The sequence below is a fragment of the Festucalex cinctus genome, chromosome 1 (assembly GCF_051991245.1).
Source record: "Festucalex cinctus isolate MCC-2025b chromosome 1, RoL_Fcin_1.0, whole genome shotgun sequence".
NCBI classification, from domain to species: domain Eukaryota; kingdom Metazoa; phylum Chordata; class Actinopteri; order Syngnathiformes; family Syngnathidae; genus Festucalex; species Festucalex cinctus.
The window spans coordinates 37,117,008-37,134,217 of record NC_135411.1 but is presented as its reverse complement, the minus strand read 5'-3'; the positions used below and the strand labels follow the sequence as shown (position 1 = coordinate 37,134,217).

General features: G+C 38.2%; 1 protein-coding gene across 1 annotated transcript; it reads left to right on the top strand.

Annotated features, from left to right (window-relative positions):
* Nucleotides 1-1,362: 1,362 nt before the first annotated feature.
* On the top strand, nucleotides 1,363-17,175 carry rogdi (rogdi atypical leucine zipper). The gene is made up of 11 exons (XM_077533903.1): nucleotides 1,363-1,639; nucleotides 2,731-2,802; nucleotides 8,077-8,159; nucleotides 8,319-8,373; nucleotides 8,452-8,532; nucleotides 10,924-11,019; nucleotides 11,093-11,191; nucleotides 11,461-11,574; nucleotides 11,670-11,719; nucleotides 14,819-14,945; nucleotides 15,306-17,175. Exons 1-11 carry the CDS (start codon nucleotides 1,565-1,567, stop codon nucleotides 15,345-15,347), a joined length of 894 nt encoding a protein of 297 aa, XP_077390029.1. The 5' UTR covers nucleotides 1,363-1,564; the 3' UTR covers nucleotides 15,348-17,175.
* The last annotated feature ends 35 nt before the right edge of the window (nucleotides 17,176-17,210 follow it).

Genomic DNA, 17,210 nt, shown 5'->3' with positions numbered 1-17,210 from the left:
AAACCTAATGTTATTTGTTACAAATAAAAACCTTAAAAATGCACTTTTCTACATTCTTAGACATTTTCAAAATATTTTATACTTTATAAAAAACTGAAGTCTCTTTTTTTTTTTTCTAATTTGCAGTTTTAGGAAGACGTTTTTTTTTTTTTTAAATACTCATTTAAAAAACATGTAAACAGGTCAAGTTACATTAAAACATACAGAAGGGACACTTATTTGACATCTTAACTATTTGTAGTTGCACCAAAAGGCACAATGACCAACTGTGAGTCTACCTTTTCCACAATGTAATGCTGGATTCTGGTTAAGGTAAGCAATATTAAAAGAGAAAAATCTTCCATCATTAGAAGCGAAAGCTGCAAATCCAACTAGAACTCCTTCACTGCCGTCACACTTAGGAATTAGAATTTGTTGAATAGGTAACTCAAGAATGTTACGAAAAGCATTTATTGTATGCAAACTTTATAGTCCTTTTACAGTATGATATCGACTTAGAACTGAAATCCACCTAGTAGCATCAGGTGACTTGCCAGCGTCTGAGAGTCAAACCTAGATGTCTCCATAGCCCTACACAAAATGAGATTTTTGGGGGTACTATTTCTGCCATTAATTTTGATCATTGATTTCTTTTGAGGAATTAGTACCAATTTTGAAGAGAAAAAAGTGGTGTAGTTTACTCTATTAATTAATCCACTAAGTGATAACGCACCAAGTTAAATAATGATTAGGCCAGGATTCTCAAATAGTTGTCAAGGACCCAAAAGTGAGTCGTAGACGGGAATTACAGTACAGTACTTGGTTTGTGACTGTATGGGTATGACATTGCTTTTCTTTGAAGTGTTTTGTATTCATGTCCCCCCATGTCCAGTGGAATTATTGTGTTTGAGGTTCAGAGAATTTCACGGATGGGTAACCACAATTGCATAAACGCTAATCTCTGATCTGACTTGATATGATTATTTTCATCAGGACCCTTCAAATTGTTGCACAGGCAAATGTTTACTGGTGGACGGCGGAAGTCTACCTAATAAGGATCAATGGGCGTGGTCACTTAATTATGAACGTGTGACCGACATATGTTGCGTTCAAGGTTCTCTGCAATTTCTTTACTTATTTTTTTCGTCGTGTCGGACTCATCGTTCATTGTTCATTCATTCATTGATCATCAATTGCTATATCATAAATGTAATATATTTTTGTTGTGAATCGTAAGGATTCAAAACAGCATCTTATTTCCAGAGGCGGCCTAAATTAAGTTAGCGAACATAATTATCAAGTTAAAATCAAAGTGTAGATGTTAACTATATTTGAATGTACGTATGTCACGTTGTGACGTTCACACTTAAAGTACATTAGACTTACGTGCTACTTGGTGTCACTGTGAAGTCCGTTTTCTATTGTTTGTTCACCCCGCGATGACAATCGTGAATTCCGCACTGCACTTAAAGGCAGCACCTCATCTGCTAAGCTAGGAAGGAAAACGTTTATGTCCACCGAAGCGGACACATAAGATTGTGTTCTAAAGTGGTTATCGAAGTGTTGCCCCTGTTTACTGCGCAGAATGCTCAACCCTCAAAGATCTCTGTCGGAGCTACCCAAGATGTCGGCTGCCAGTCAAGTGGAGCGGGCAGTGCTGGTAAGATGATGATGTGTCTTGTGTAAGTCTGCAGGAAAGCGAATGCATGAAGCTAGCCGCGTCACTCATTCGCATTATATTCACTGGATTTAAAGAGCGGCTCTTAACCTAAATTCCCACGTCGCAATCGTTTGGTCAAATGAGTGGTGCAACGTCTGCTGCAAACGTAGTGTCACGTTAACAACGTAGTCGGGTCTCAGAGAGCGATTGACAGAATGCAGGTGCATGAAAGCAAGGCTTGCACTGTCATTTGTGTGTTGTGGTTGTGCTGGCGACGGGCCCGAACGAATCCAACATCCGTGGAATAGAGCGTGGGGCTACCGTGACAAAAAAAAAAAAAAAAGTGACATATGCGACACTCCAAGTGACCAGAAACTGGAGTCAGGGTTTTTGCAGACATATTATCTGTCACGGGCGACTAATTACATCAGAAATGACAACATAACGTCTCGGTGCTGAAAACTGCCAAGGGCAACATTAAGCACAGTGTAATCATTACAATGAACTTTGCAGCACATTTATAGGATTGAGTGAGCTGATTTTTTGTGAGGAAGAAAAATTATCAAAATGGGTTCTCACACATAATTTTGGTTTGCTGTTCATCCGTTTTGTGCATGCCATCCTAAAAACTGAGGAAAAACATGAAACAAGTTTTGTTACTTGCTTCAAAGCTCAAACCCTTTCTTGTTGAGGTATTGGAAATGTATTACGGGAAATGAAATATTGAGCACGTATTTTCTCCATATTTAAAATTGCACTGTTGTTATCCCTCTCGAAGTACTTTATGAGGCAAAGGCCTCACTAGTAGCACAGGTGAGAAATTGTAGCATGAAATCTGGTTGTATCTTGTCAGGATTATGTGAAAATATATATTTTCCACGATATTAAGTTCATTACTTTGTCCCCTGGAGGACATCAGCATCATAGGAATGAAAATCTGATTGTGTTAATGTTGTAATTACAGTGATAACATGGATGGCATCGCATCGTTACATTGTTTTTTGTTTGTTTTTGTATTTTTGTTTTTCTCTCAAAATAAAAACTATTTGCATCATAACACCTCATTTGCTGTATGATTCAATTTATACCAGGAGGAGGAGTTCAACTGGCTTCTTAAAGAAGAAGTGCACGCCGTTCTCAAGCAGCTGCAGGATGTCCTCAAGGTAAGAGTTGATAAGCTAACTGATAAGTTTCACATCTCAATTTAAGGCTGACTGTAGCTACTGGCATGTTTAAGAGTGAGATACAAAGTAATATAGTTATATTGATATACGTACATTTTGTTGGAATTTAGAAATAGCTTCAACCAATAGGCAATAATAGAAGTAGAAATAATATAATATAGTTTTATGGTGAATTTAATGTCCCTGTTGTAAGTAAAGTTACTAGGACTATTATGCTTCAAGCCTTTTGGAATGGGTGCATCGTGTAGTGCAGTGGTGTCCAAACTACGGCCCGGGGGCCATTTGCGGCCCGCCGTCCATTTTTTTAGTGGCCCGCGACATATGCTAAAAAAAATGGCATTTGACTCAGTTCAAATAAAATAAAAACAAAAATGTTTGGAGATGGTCAAAGTAAGAAGGGAGGGTGTCGAAAAACAGGTGCTATTAAAGTTTATTTTAGTTGACTAAAACTAACGAAAAAAACAAATTCAAAACAACAATTTCATTAACAAAATAAAATAAAAACGAAGATGCTTTTTTAAAAAAAAAAGAAAACTAACTGAAACTACATTTTGCGTTTACACACCTAACTAAAATAAAACTAACTAAAATTATAGGAAAAATGTCCTTCGTTTTAGTCTTTGGTAATTAATTTAATATATGAGCCTTTGGGGATTATTTTAAATGTGATTTTTAGTACATTAATTTTGATATAAACCAGAATAATGACGTTGAGCCCATGGCTTTTTTAAAAATATTGCGCACAAGTAATACACATTTAAAAAAAAATTAAAAAATAAAAAAATAAATAAAAAAAACTAATACTGAAACTAACTAAATGAAAACTAAGCATTTATTAAAGAACTAAAACTAATAAAAAACTAACAACCACCCTGAAAACTAATTAAAACTAATTAAATTGAAAAAAAAAAAAAAACTCAAAACAAAATAAAAACTAAAATGAAAGATTCCAAAACTATAATAACCCTACTGCCATATTACAAATAAATTGGTTTATATACTGTAGAATTTTTCTAAATATGCAAAAGCACAAACAAATTATTTGTACAATTTTTAGGACTAAACACAATTTCTCTTCATAACATTATGTGGCCCTTGCGTGCTTCTGATTTTCTGTATGTGGCCCTCAAATGAAAAAGTTTGGACACCCCTGGTGTAGTGGAATGTTGAAAGGCAAAGTGGTAAGTAGTTCATTGGGCTCATCAGGTGGCTACTTATTGTTTTGTTAATTGAAGCCCACAACATCGGGTTCAACACTGTACCCAGTGTCCCAGGTAGCACCTCCCTCAATGCCAAACCCTTCATAACATTCTGCATATAGAGAGCGTTCCAGGTGTGCACCTCGGGGCATAATCCAGTTCGGCACCTTGTAAAGTGTTTAGCATGCACCACCCACAACCTTTGGAAAGCTGAGACCTGATTTTGTCAATAATTGTTCACAATCACTGCCAGGGGAGACTAGGTAATGTCAATCGCAAATGTTTTAAATGTTCAGTATTCCAATATAAAGAGATACTTGTAGAAATGTGGTCTTCATAGAACAGTCTTGAGAAGAAAACCTCATCTACATTCTCAGCACAGAAATCAATGTTTGCGTTCACAAATGAAGATACAGACAAGCTTGATGCATTTTGTAAACAAGTTCCTATTTGCTCCTGGAGACCACAGAATCATGTCGCGATGGAATGTTGTAGACTCTCTTTCTGGGGGATAACAAGTTTTTTATTTTGTAAAGTCAACGGCCACCATTTCCAATCTCGAGCAGGAAGTGGACCTTTCCTGCTGATGTTTATTTGAGTTTTACTGAAAAGCAGCCAGCGTTAACTAGGATTGGAGCTCACAGAATTTGCTGTGTTTTTGTGCTTGTCTTGAAGGTACACATACAAGACCAGCATAAAAAGCACAGCAGAAATATTTATTTATTTATAGCAGGCAGGGTATTAATGATGGTTTGACTGTGTGTGAGTGTTGAAGCCAGCTCACTGGCTGACTGTCATGCCGCATGACATAATGACATGACACCATGTCACATGACATAATGCAGATGCCGTGCCGTGTCTCATGTCAATGGTTACCTCTTGGTTATGACACCAAGTAAAGTACCCTATATTGAATACTGGTTCAGAGTCCCTGTAGCCGATCACATTTAAAGTCATTGTTAAATGGGAGTCAACACCTACCACCATTTATAGTGCCTCTCATTATACCAAATAATTTTCAGATTTTCTAGTAGGCTTTTCCTCCCATTGTGTTTTCTTTATAGCAAAAGCCTGAAGGATTTGTGCTAACGCTGACTGGTATTTGGAACTATTTCTAATTCCGGTAACCTTGACTAAGGCCTCAGTTCATGGTGAAGATAAACAGCTACAAAGAATGACGCTTCCACCGTCATGTTTCGCTGTAGGCATGGTGTTCTTTTAGTAATGAGCAGTGTTGCACCAAACAAGAGTTTTTCTTCTTCTTTCTTAAAATTTTTATTTGCTATTCACGTTTATATATATGTTATATGTTATGTTTATGTTCAATAGTATGTTCAATCTGGTAAAAGCCAATAAATACCCACACATTACTCCCATTCTCAAATCACTTCACTGGTTCACTGTTTCATCCCGGATCAATTTCAACATTTTCTTACTGACTCATAAATGTATCCATGGATCTGCACCAACCTACCTCAAAGAACTGATCACGCTACAATCCTCCACCCGCAGCCTCAGATCCTCAAACACGTTGCTCCTCAAAGTCCCTAAAAGCAGGCTCTCCACCATGGGAGACAGAGCTTTCTGCGCAGCCGCACCACGGCTCTGGAACAGGCTCCCAACTCAGTTGAGGGCCACCCAGAGCCTGGACTCTTTTAAATCAGGCATGAAAACCTTTTTATTTAGAAAGGCCTATCATATTTAATTGAGAATCCAATTTTATTCTATTTCCTATTTTCTTTTTATGTTATTTTATTTTCTGTAGAACTTTGAGATCATGCTGATGAAAAGTGCATTACAAATTGAAATTATTATTATTATTATTATTATTATTATTATTAGACAAATTTCAAACATAACTTTTGGACTTAGAATTACACCTATTACCAAAAAGTTCAACCTGGTTTCATTTGGAAAACAAGTAGAACATATTTTCCCAGATGTGTTTGGGACATGACAAGCGTATTTTTAAACCAAAGTGGAACATTTTGGCCCCAAAAGTTTTGAAATGATTTATGTTGGTCTACAAATTCCTGTCATTTAAAAAGTGCTCTACAGGACTTTTTGTTTCCCTGTAGGGCGACTGTGTACTTGTTCAATGATCTGACGTCAACGGTCTACCCCATCAGGCCAAGGAGCACACACCTGAGGGGGCGGAAAGGCAGTGTTTGAACAGAAGTTAAAGAAAAAGTGGCAGGATTTCACAGACTACACGAAACAACGTTGTGGTCACATCAGCTTGAGGATGATTTTTGAGCCTTAAATTAGCTAAACATGCATTTTTGGAATGTGGGACTTAGGCACCTGGAGAAAATTCTTACAAGCACGGGGACTGCATGCCAACTTAACACATGAGTGCATGAGCCAGATTGAAACGCACTATAGGACCTCTTGACTGTGAGGTCAACACAACACCTCCGAAAAACAAGTTCTGAAACAATTTTTCAGCACAGGAACTGAGTCACAAGTCGTTAAGTAACAACCGTTGAGTAATTGTTTTCATTCCTTCCTTTGCTGCAGTCTCATTACTCTAATCATCATCTTATGGCATCCATTGGTTGTTGGGCGTTATCACATGATCATGATGTAGTTTCATCCAGCTCAGAAAGGCTTTTTATTAGTGTATGTGATCTTCATACAGAACATAGATCTTGTTCTTAGTTGACTTGTCTAAAAGGCTTTTTTTGTGTGTGATAGTGTGTTGAGTCATTTGCAGACAAGTCCCATCACATGGCACATATTCTAGACCGGAGGTCACCAGTATAGCACCCTTGGGCACAAGCTTTGTCACCAATGACAACATGAGTAGCCCGCGGGCCTGTTCCAAAAAATAGCTCACCAGTGATGGGGCATTGTGATTTTCTAGGAAAATAAAACCTCTTTTGAAAATGTAAACAATGGAATAGATTTAAAAAGAGAGTGCTGTATATTTGTATTTATCTGTTTCCTAATTATTGTGTGAAATCATAAACATGACCAGTGTCTTCACATAACTGAATGCCATTGATTATTATTAATAACTAGGGCTGTCACTGACAAATCTTTTTAATTGCCCAACCCATTTTAAAGGCAGTTATTTTTGTGTCAGCCAATGTTTGTGGTCAACTTATCTGAGTGAGCTGATCCCCCCCCCCCCCCCCCCCCCAAAAAAAAAAAAAAACTGTAGTAGTAGTGGTGGTAGTGGTAGCGGCAGCAGAAGTTGAAGTAGAAGTAGCAGCAGTGACATGCAACAAGTTTCATATAGAATTTTATACTTTTATTTGAATTTGACCAGTCAGACGCTAACTACAATGTGCTCCGCCATCCCAATAGTTGAACATTATCGAGAGGTAATTACAATTAATTAACAAAGAATACAGTGAATTTGCTAATTTTGCTGCATGGAAACAAATTACTCCTTTAATTAGATAATAAAAATGTCATTTCTGTAGGCACTTATTAAATATTGATATCACTATATTCAGCAACTGTATCGCATGTTTTTCCAATATCGTGCAGCAATAATAATAATAATAATAATAATAATAATAATAATAATAATCCTGCAACCCTCGTGAGAATAAGCAGTACAGAAAATGTATGTGATGATGACGATTTGATTAAAAAAATATATATAAATATACACACACACGAATTGACAATATATTATGGCACTATATCCACATACATTTACTGGTAAATGTTAAAAAAAGAAAAGTGTGGGTGGTTGTTTGTCTTACGCCTATAGACATACACACACACACACACACACTACTATTGACATAAATATACATTTTTGTTTTTTTGACATTTTAGAAACTGAGGAAGTTGTAAATGTTCATTTTATTAGATCCCATCTATCATTAGTATTAGTTCCAGATTGTTCACGCGTGTCTGTGAGTCATACAGTACAGGTGACGTTTATATGCCAAAGGTCAATTTTATTGAGACTTTGGGATGGATATCTGCATAGCACAGGTCAAAAGTCCTCATCAATCAATATTGATCCGCTTTTGAGAACATTAACCGCAATCTCTGGCTCCTGATGTCTGTATTTTGTTTTACCCCTTAACAGGAAGCGTCAAGACGTTTCATCATGCCGACGCCTGGCCTGGAGAGTCAGCTCAAACAGGAAAACTTCATCCTGGGCAGCTCCACGTAATGCCATCCACCTCTTCTCTTCTGCATTCTCCACTTAATGACTCAGCATTCGAGGCTGTGTGTGGGGGTCATGGCTTCCACGTGGACAAGTTTATCACATGTTGCTTTGCTTTGTGTTGTAATAAAAACAACAACAAAAATTGTGTCATTTTGCAGCATGGATCAGGTGAAAGGAGTGCTGACACTACAGGGCGAGGCTCTGACTCAGGCAGTGAGTTTGATGTTTTGTGTTTTCCCTCTGTAAAAATGAAATGATTTGTTTCATCTGTGTTTGTTTTTACTTGAACAGGACATCAATCTGAAGGTTGCAAAGAGTAGTCAAGTGCTCCACTTCCAGTTCAGGGAGGACAAGCAGTGGAAATTACAGCAGGTATATCTGTCTACATTAAACTGTATGGATCAAGTCACGTAATTACAATTCTCCCCAACCAGGTTGCACAATTTGGTTATTTAGTTTAAAAAAACAACACAAATTTAATCAGATCTCACTTCATATATCAGTCATATTTTGTTTTGTACGGTGTGTTAGGGGGTGCAAATATTTTTATTTCATTAGCAGTATTAGTACTGTATTTCGTTTTTGTTTAGCTGTAACGAAGCTATAATCATTAAAACTGTAAAATCACACATTTTAATCTATTCATGTTAATAAATTAATGTATCCAATATACTGAGTTACACTCTTTGAATTGAATGACAAAAATCCCTGCTAACCAAAGTTTGCTTGTGTTTTAGCCTTCCAAACTAATAGGAACTTTATCATCACAACTGTTTGATTGGTTTTGCTTAATCTCTTCATATTTTAATATTTTCGCTAATAATTGCGCATACAGACTTCAAACTTTGATTTGAAACTCTAAACAACAGCTCTGATAACATCGCCCTCAATGTCTCTTGAATAAACAGGTTGAACAACATGGCCAACCAATCAGACAAGTTGGAATCAACTGCAGTCTCATTCATGGAATAAACACAGATTGCATGTTAGATGTTTGAATTATCCTGAATAAATCAAGCCCTTCTCGCGACTTTGGTTTATTTACATTCAGTGTCCTGTTTCATGTGGCTCTGCAGGCACTATCTAGGGTTGCCAACTGTCCTGTATTAACCGGGACGCCCCGGGTAAGCCAGGATGCCCTGTATTTTGGGCTAAATTGTGTGTCTCTTACGGGACCTCAAAAGTCCTGTAAAATAATTCTCAATTCTTACATGAAATGCAGCAAGCGGCAACTTTGCCATTTTTGGACCACGGCTGCTCGTGTAGGTTGACAAGTGACAAGGAAGTTGCTCGTAGCCAATAAAAGGAGTCGCTGGGTGTGACGTTGTGGAGATCTTGCAAGGAGAGAGAGAGAGAGAGAGAGAGAGACTTCCTGGTTTCGTCACAGCTTCATGTCACCTACACTAACCGCCCATCTTAATACGTCGGCTGCGAACGTATCAGCAGGAGCAATACAAGATGTATTCTCGTACTATTTATGAACAAATACTGCGAGAATTTAGCTTGCTACCAAGTTTCGCAATCGGCGCTTAACACAGCAAACCGCACTCTACAGGTCCTAGATCAGCTAAAACGGCAATGTCACGAAGCACGGCACCTGTCAACCAATCACAGGCATCAGGCATCGTCACGTGCATTTGTTTAGGCGGCTTATACTGCGTAAGTGGCTGGAAAATAATAGCGTGTAGTATTGTCCGGTCGGTTAGGAAGAGAGAATGGATAAACCCGTAAGAAAGAAAAGAAAGAAAAGTCTCCATGGAAAAAGTACATTTGGTGAGTCACGCTCCTCTTTTTCTTTTTTTCTTTTTTAGGTAAAGAGGCAAATTGTGGTTTCCTTGAGGTTTTGTATGAGGTTACATAATGATAGCCTGCAGCAAGGATTAAAGGGAATGTCCAAACTTTGTGCATTTCGAATCTAATCAGAATATACACTGATTTCACACATCATGCTCATACCACCATGGTACCGTGCCGTGCACCTGTCCCTTATTTCGGGATGAGAAAGTTGGCAACCCTAGCTCTATCTAAAGTCAGCATTATCGTCAAAGTCTTGTAGACTCACGTAATGTTTTGCAAACATCCAGAACAAACCAGGCATATTTTGAAGACCACACTGCAGTTGATGGCCTGCGGGCTGCATATTATAATATATACATGTATATGGTACTTGTTACTAGTGTTGTTCCGATACCGTTTTTTGGCTCCCGATACCGATACCCAGCTTTGCAGTTTCGGCCGATACCGATACTTAAGGTTGTTTTTCCTCAACATGAAAAAGCTGTCCTGCCATTGGTTCAGAGCATTCAAGGGCCAATAGGATATCTTAGATCGGCATGCAGTGAACATGTCACATACCAGTGAATATCGTGCACCAGCAAGACACAAGATGCTGCATCCAAAATCCTATATTAGCGTTGGAATTAATAGTATCGTCATGTTACTTGTGAGTAGTCACCGATACCGATACCACTGTTTTAATGCAGTATCGGCACCTCTGCCGATACCAGTATCGGTATCGGAACAACACTACTTGTTACCCAAGGCGAACTGATGTAGTCCTTATTTCAAAACAACCCAACTATGTTGAGTTAAAACCAAATGACAGTTAAGCACAAGTTGGCAGATAATTATATGCCCCAAGGTAACACTGAACACAAAAATTCTGTAAACGGGTTCAACCAAACATCACCTCACCCCACCCAAGTCAATTGACAACCAATTTCTCCCTCCTCCCCTCTTTGCATGTAACTTTCCTCACGTCAGATCCAGGATGCACGAAACCACGTCACTCAGGCACTTCAGTTGTTAAGCAGCCATGATGAAAACTATGACTTCAAGACAGGGGCAGAAGTCAACAAGGTTTGGCCTTAGCAGTGTATCATCATGCATGTTATTGTGTAGTGATGCTAACCTCACCTTTCTGCTTGTGTAGCTAATGGATGCTGTGATGCTCCAGCTGACGCGCGCACGAAACCGCCTCACCACGCCAGCGTCCATGACACTGCCTGAATTGGCCACAAGCGGGCTGATGGTACAAACTGTTTTTTTTCCCCTCATTGCGTACTCCAAACACGTAATTGTAATGCGCAATTTCAGGCTGCGATCAATATAACAAGTAATCATGACCCATACATCGTAAGAAATCATAATCCATTCATCTGCTGCTTATCCAGGTTCATCGTGAATCAAATTCCGAAATTGCAATTGAGACTTTTCCGTTGTTTGACTCTACAGTGTACAATTTCTTTTGGCATGAAGCACAAGATAAACAGTCCCTAACAAGCTCTATTTTTCCATCAGAAAATGTTCACTCCTCCCATGCCTGGTGATGTGATGGTGAATTTTTACATCAACTTAAGCAAGCTGTGTCTCACCGTCTACCAGCTTCACGTGCTGCCGCCCAACACCACCAAGGTTTGAACACATGATGCGTTTAAATACTGTTCCGTGTGAAGTTGCGTCAGCTGTAGTGTAAACGTAATCGTTGTTTTGGTCTTGCTTCTTGATAGAATTTCAAGCCGTCTGGAAGCTCTGTGCTGCACAATCCCGGGGCCATGTTGTAAGATGAAATACATTTGTCGTGTCTTGCAGCAAGTCATTCCCGCAGTCAATCAATTCCGATTCTTCATGCATAGTGTGTGCATTGATGGTGTAGTGCAGGGGTGTCAAACTCAGATGAGTTCAGGGGCCACATTGAGGAAAATATATTACCAAGTGGGCTGGTAAAACCATGGTTTATAATAGGGCTGCACAATATTGGAAAAAACTGACATTGCAGTTTTTATTTTATTATTTTTTTGGGGGGGTCTGCGATATATTGTAATATATATTGCGATATTAATTAAAAATGGAAGAATTTTCATAGGATGACTTGAATAGCTCTTTTGGAAGAATTTGTTTAAACCACCATGACACCATTGTATTCATATAATATCAAATGTGCATTGCATTCGGTCTCCATTGAAATGAATGGGGGTATTTATTTTTTATTTTTTTCAAATCAAATTTTTGTTTTAGGAATGTGACAAATTAAGAAAAAATGACTGTACTGTACTCAAGTCTCCATGGCATGAGTAATCAATAGAAAAAAAAATGTTTTATTCCAATGCAAAAACGTGATATCTTACCACGGATATTTGTCTGATTTCTAATTAACTCAATCACTGCCGGCCATTTTAGAAAATTTTCAATAGCCACACGATATTACGTTCAATAATTATATATAAACCGAATCTACCAAATGACAGAATAGACTCCCTACTTTGCTTCGTCCTATTCTTTTATAATTGACAGTAGAAAAATGTAGGTTTGCCAAAATACAGCCATTTCCTCCCATGGACTCTGAAATAGTGTTTATTTTGTATAAAATGGGGCAATGATGTCATCTACCGGTGGTTGGGCATCAGTAAAGTCGTTTCCAAGTTTGACATTTACAGTGGAGCTTAATCAGGTTGCAGTTACGTCGCTGGAAGAGCTAGATAGCTCACCAGGGTTCGAGGAGGAACTGGCGTGAAGTCTCGAATGCAACCAGCCCGTGGCTGATGGGGCGCTCCGGCCGTTGGTTGGGTTGGAGGTTCGTGCGTAACAGGAGATGTGGGACCGTGTGGCCTGGATGCCACGTGTTCAGGGGCGCGCGGTCGAGGGACTGGCTCCCGGCTGGTGCAGGAAAATGGCTGAACTGGCCTGACGAATGAGTCCAAACAACGGGCCACAAAGAGCGCTGGTGGCCTCTTTGCGAAGCGCGCGTTTTGGGCCCGCTGTAGCGGTGACAAGTCCAGAAACCGTGGCCCAACTCCAGACACAAGACACGTGTCCTCTTTTAACGTGTCTGTTACATGCTGGAGGTCACTCTTGTCATGTGTAACTTCCATGTTGAGTCAGGAAAAGTAACGCTTGGAAATCTGGTTTTGAGACTTTTGATCTCAGTAGGACCTTGAGATAGAGCCCTGCTATATGTTGAGGTGTAAAACCCATTGGGTTGGGAGTTCTTGTTTCAAAAGAACTCATAATCCAATTGTCTCGGCTGGTTGGCAGGAGGATAAATCCACACAAAAGGAAAAGAATAGACATCCCGACATTGGAGAGGAAAAAAGAAAAAAAAATGTGGCGGCTGGGATGATGTCAATAATTGTTACAATAATATTTAGAGCTGTCAAACGATTACATTTTTTAATCAGATTAATCACATCGTAGAATTTTGATTAATCATGATTAATCAATGACTTAAAAAAGCTTTTTTTTTCCCAAACATTTTTGCCCGCTGCACACGCTCATCCTGCTTTTTCTTTTTTTTTTCTTTTTTTTTTTTTCTAAAAGAGCTCAGAATTGTTCATTCGGTAGTCTTACCGATTCAACGTCTTATCATCATTGCTCTTTTTTATTTTATTTTATTTATTTTTTTTATTTTTTATTTTTTTGTGTGTGTGTGCGTGCGTGCGTGTGCGTGCAAATACGTATACATTTATACTCATTAATTCACCTAAAGCCTTATAAATATCCCATTACCCTTCGCCTTAACCAGGTACTTCAGAATCTTGCCAGAGTCGTGAGGTTTAAATGGTCAGGAGACCAGAGAAAAGGTCAGAAAAAAATAAAGAGAAAAGAAAGATAAATCAAAGTGAAATCCAGCACCGACCAAACACTTCCTGCCTTCCCCATGGTTACAAAATCAAAGTCTTACGCCAACCCCGGAAGCCTCTAAATTCCAGCAAATTTAGCGAGATCTCAAGAGACCAGAGGAAAAACCAAAGAGAGGAAGGAGGGAAGGATCGATGAGGCAGAGTGAGATCCATAGAAGCCAGTACATCCAATCCATCAAAGTGAAATCCAGCACCAACCAAACCCCTCCTGCGTGGTTACAAAACCAGAGTCTTATGCCAACCCCAGAAACCTCAAACTTCCAATAAATTGAGATCTCAAGTGACCAGAGGAAAAACTAAAGAGAGGAAGGAGGGAAGGATCCTGCTTTTTCTAATCAATTCATTATTTGCATAATTTAAAATGGGGGAAAAAATGACCTACGGCATATGTAAACATTTATTAAAATGTTTTACTTCAATGCATGTAGTTATGTTTACTGCTCAAACTCCAACAGCTACCTTTAATGTAACCATCCACTGTTGGCTAAAAAGGATCATCTGCGGTCAAAATTAATAGTGCGATTAATCTGTGGTAATACAATGATTTAATGCGATCATTTTTTGTGATTAATTAGTTAACGCTTTAACTTTGACAGCACTAATAATATTATACTTTCCACTTATCTATATGCTATTTGGGAGTCCTGACTAGAAACGGCTAATATGATTTGGTGGTTGGTGCACAACATTAAAAAATGTTTAATTGTAAAAGTGTAATTTTTATGACGTTTATAGTTTTGCTTCAAATGTGTTTTTCCTAATAAGAACAATACGTTTCCATATTATCTACTCATGTAGCAATTTATTAAAGTAAGACAATATGCTTTTTCTTAACACATTAAAAATAATATAAAGTTGAGGTTAGCATCTAGTTTTTCATGTGGCCCCCTTGCAAAATCATTAAAACAATTTTTAGTATTGTTCAAAGTTTACGAGCATTGCTCTATATTATGTCATGTATTAACTTTTTTTTTTTTTTTTTTTTTTTTTTTTTGTGCTGCTTCTTCCTCGTTCCACAGTGAGCTCAACAACAACCGGTTTGAGGTGAGCCATGTTCACAAGGTGGAGTGTGTCGTCCCTTGGCTAAATGATACGCTGGTCTTTTTCACCATATCGCTACAGCTTTGTCAGCAGCTGAAAGACAAGGTGTGTGTCTCTTACTGTAACAATTTACTATTTAGCTTGCACCTAAAATGATGATATACCTCATAGACTCCATCTGCCATGTTCTACTGTACCTCACATATGCCCTGTCGGTCGAGTCACACCAAGTGCCATTATTATTCTGGTCTCATGTTTACATCACAAAAAACTGGCATTTAAACAGGGTTCTGCAGATTTTCTGTATCCACTCTGTCTGTCCACAGTGGATATAAAACGTCTATACACCTGTATTTGAATGACTTTTCTATCATAAAACGAGACTAAGATAACCCATTTCACAACTTTTAGCGGGATCTCTCAGCCAGGTGTGCAGCGTAACAGGTTGTCCTTGTGTACCTGCAGATTTCTGTCTTCTCCAGTTTCTGGAACTACAGACCTTTCTAATCCCCGCACGATCAACATCTGACTCAAACAAGCCACACAAGTGTGAAGGACATGCTCTTATTTATTTGTAGATATTTATAAGACAGTCAGTCTATTTCAAGTGTTGCATGGTCGTCAGAAGGAGCCAGTTAGACGCGACAGGCATGTTTCCCTTTTGTGCTTTCCAGCGGACCGACATTCCTCTGATGTTTGCATTTCACAGGACTAACCAAAACCTCTCCATGAATGTATGAAGTTGTTTTTATGTTCAAGCAATGTTGCGAGTATTTATCAGCTGATACTTTTCAGTCTTCAATGGTGATTGCTAATCTCTGCACTCAGGTGAAAATTGTGGAAAGGGAAATATGTTATGGAATGTTCATTTCCATTCACAGATATGAGTTTAAAGGTTCATGCATTCCCTCACTAGTAGGGGTTGCGAAATTCTGGGAATTTTCAGTGGAAAACTTTCCATGAGAGTTATGGGAATTTTACAGGAATTCACGGGTATTCAAAAAAAAAAAAAACAACTTATGGATAATTGCTCAATTGCTACATACTACACACAGCAAATGTATTCAGGCTCCATTGTTGTTATCTTACCATGAAGAAATGTTTAATACTTTTATTTTCTACATTTTTTTAATGACAAATCAAAACGGTCTGGCATTTTGCATCACCTACCCAAAAATTCCAATTAATTCTCCCAAATGTTTCCACAATTTCTCAGCTACACCATGAAAATTTTCATGTGTCTGAGTTTCCTGTCTCTCGTGTAATCTGGGACTCTGGCAACATTTGTTGGCGTTCAACGGTGCAAATGGGGAGCTGAAATCCTCTGACAGCGTCTTCACTGCATTCATTAAACCACATGCAGTTCTGCTGTGGATTCTTGTGCTTTGGCAGCAGTCACAGTCCAGCTTTACATTTACATAAAGTGTGCAATAAAACTGGAACAGTTCATGAGATGTGTGCAACCGTTCCAACATGCACCACCAATGCAGTATGTTGTGCGAAACACGTACTCTGTGATCTAGTACAAACAATCTTTAGACCTTTCAAAACCGCATTGGTTAACACTGTGGCATATCTGTACTGATTCACTAATGTGTCCGTTTTCAGCTTAAAACGTGCTTGGTGGTGCAAGTCTTTTGAAAGTCATGTATGTGAATACAAATACTATAACAGCATTAAGGTCAATGTATGTGTTTTTGTTGTTAATTGTTTGATGTGTATTCATCACATTCCTGTTGTAAAAAAAATAAGCTAATCATTAATGCATATATTTATTTATTTAAATGTTTTGCACATATGTTGTTGATTTCCTGTGAACCAAACACTCATTCAACAGGTGTTTGTCCCAGTGACCATTTGGACATGTCACATAGGTGTCATTGATCAAATACCTACTTTACAGTTGTGCATTTGTTTAACCTGCATTTAGTGTCAATATGGTCTCTGGAATAATGGCCTTTGTGAACAAAATCATTCCAGTAAGTGTTACTTAAGAAAGAGATGATTAAATGAGTAAATTATTTATCTGTGCAATAAAAAAAAATCATATATAGTCAAGTTGACCATGTCTCATTACCTAACCAAATGTCTGTTGCTATGATCACAGCTACTATTTTGGGGTGGAGCCCTTATACCAGGGGTGTCCAAACTTTTTCATTTGAAGGCCACATGCAGAAAATCAGAAGGCTGCAAGGGCCACATAATGAAGAGAAATTGTGTTTAGTCCTAAAAATTGTACAAATAATTTATTTGTGCTTTTGCATTTTTAGAAAAATACTACAGTATATAAACTAATTTATTTGTAATATGGCAATAGGGTTATTATAGTTTTGGAATTTTTCATTTTAGTTAGTTTTTATTAGTTTTCAG

Bases quoted from the DNA above. Each gene is read 5' to 3' on its own strand.
- rogdi (XM_077533903.1), top strand. From the start codon at position 1,565: ATGCTCAACCCTCAAAGATCTCTGTCGGAGCTACCCAAGATGTCGGCT. The intron at 8,374-8,451 runs GTGAGTTTGATG...TTACTTGAACAG, and splicing joins GCGAGGCTCTGACTCAGGCA to GACATCAATCTGAAGGTTGC. The intron at 11,720-14,818 runs GTAAGATGAAAT...CTCGTTCCACAG, and splicing joins CACAATCCCGGGGCCATGTT to TGAGCTCAACAACAACCGGT.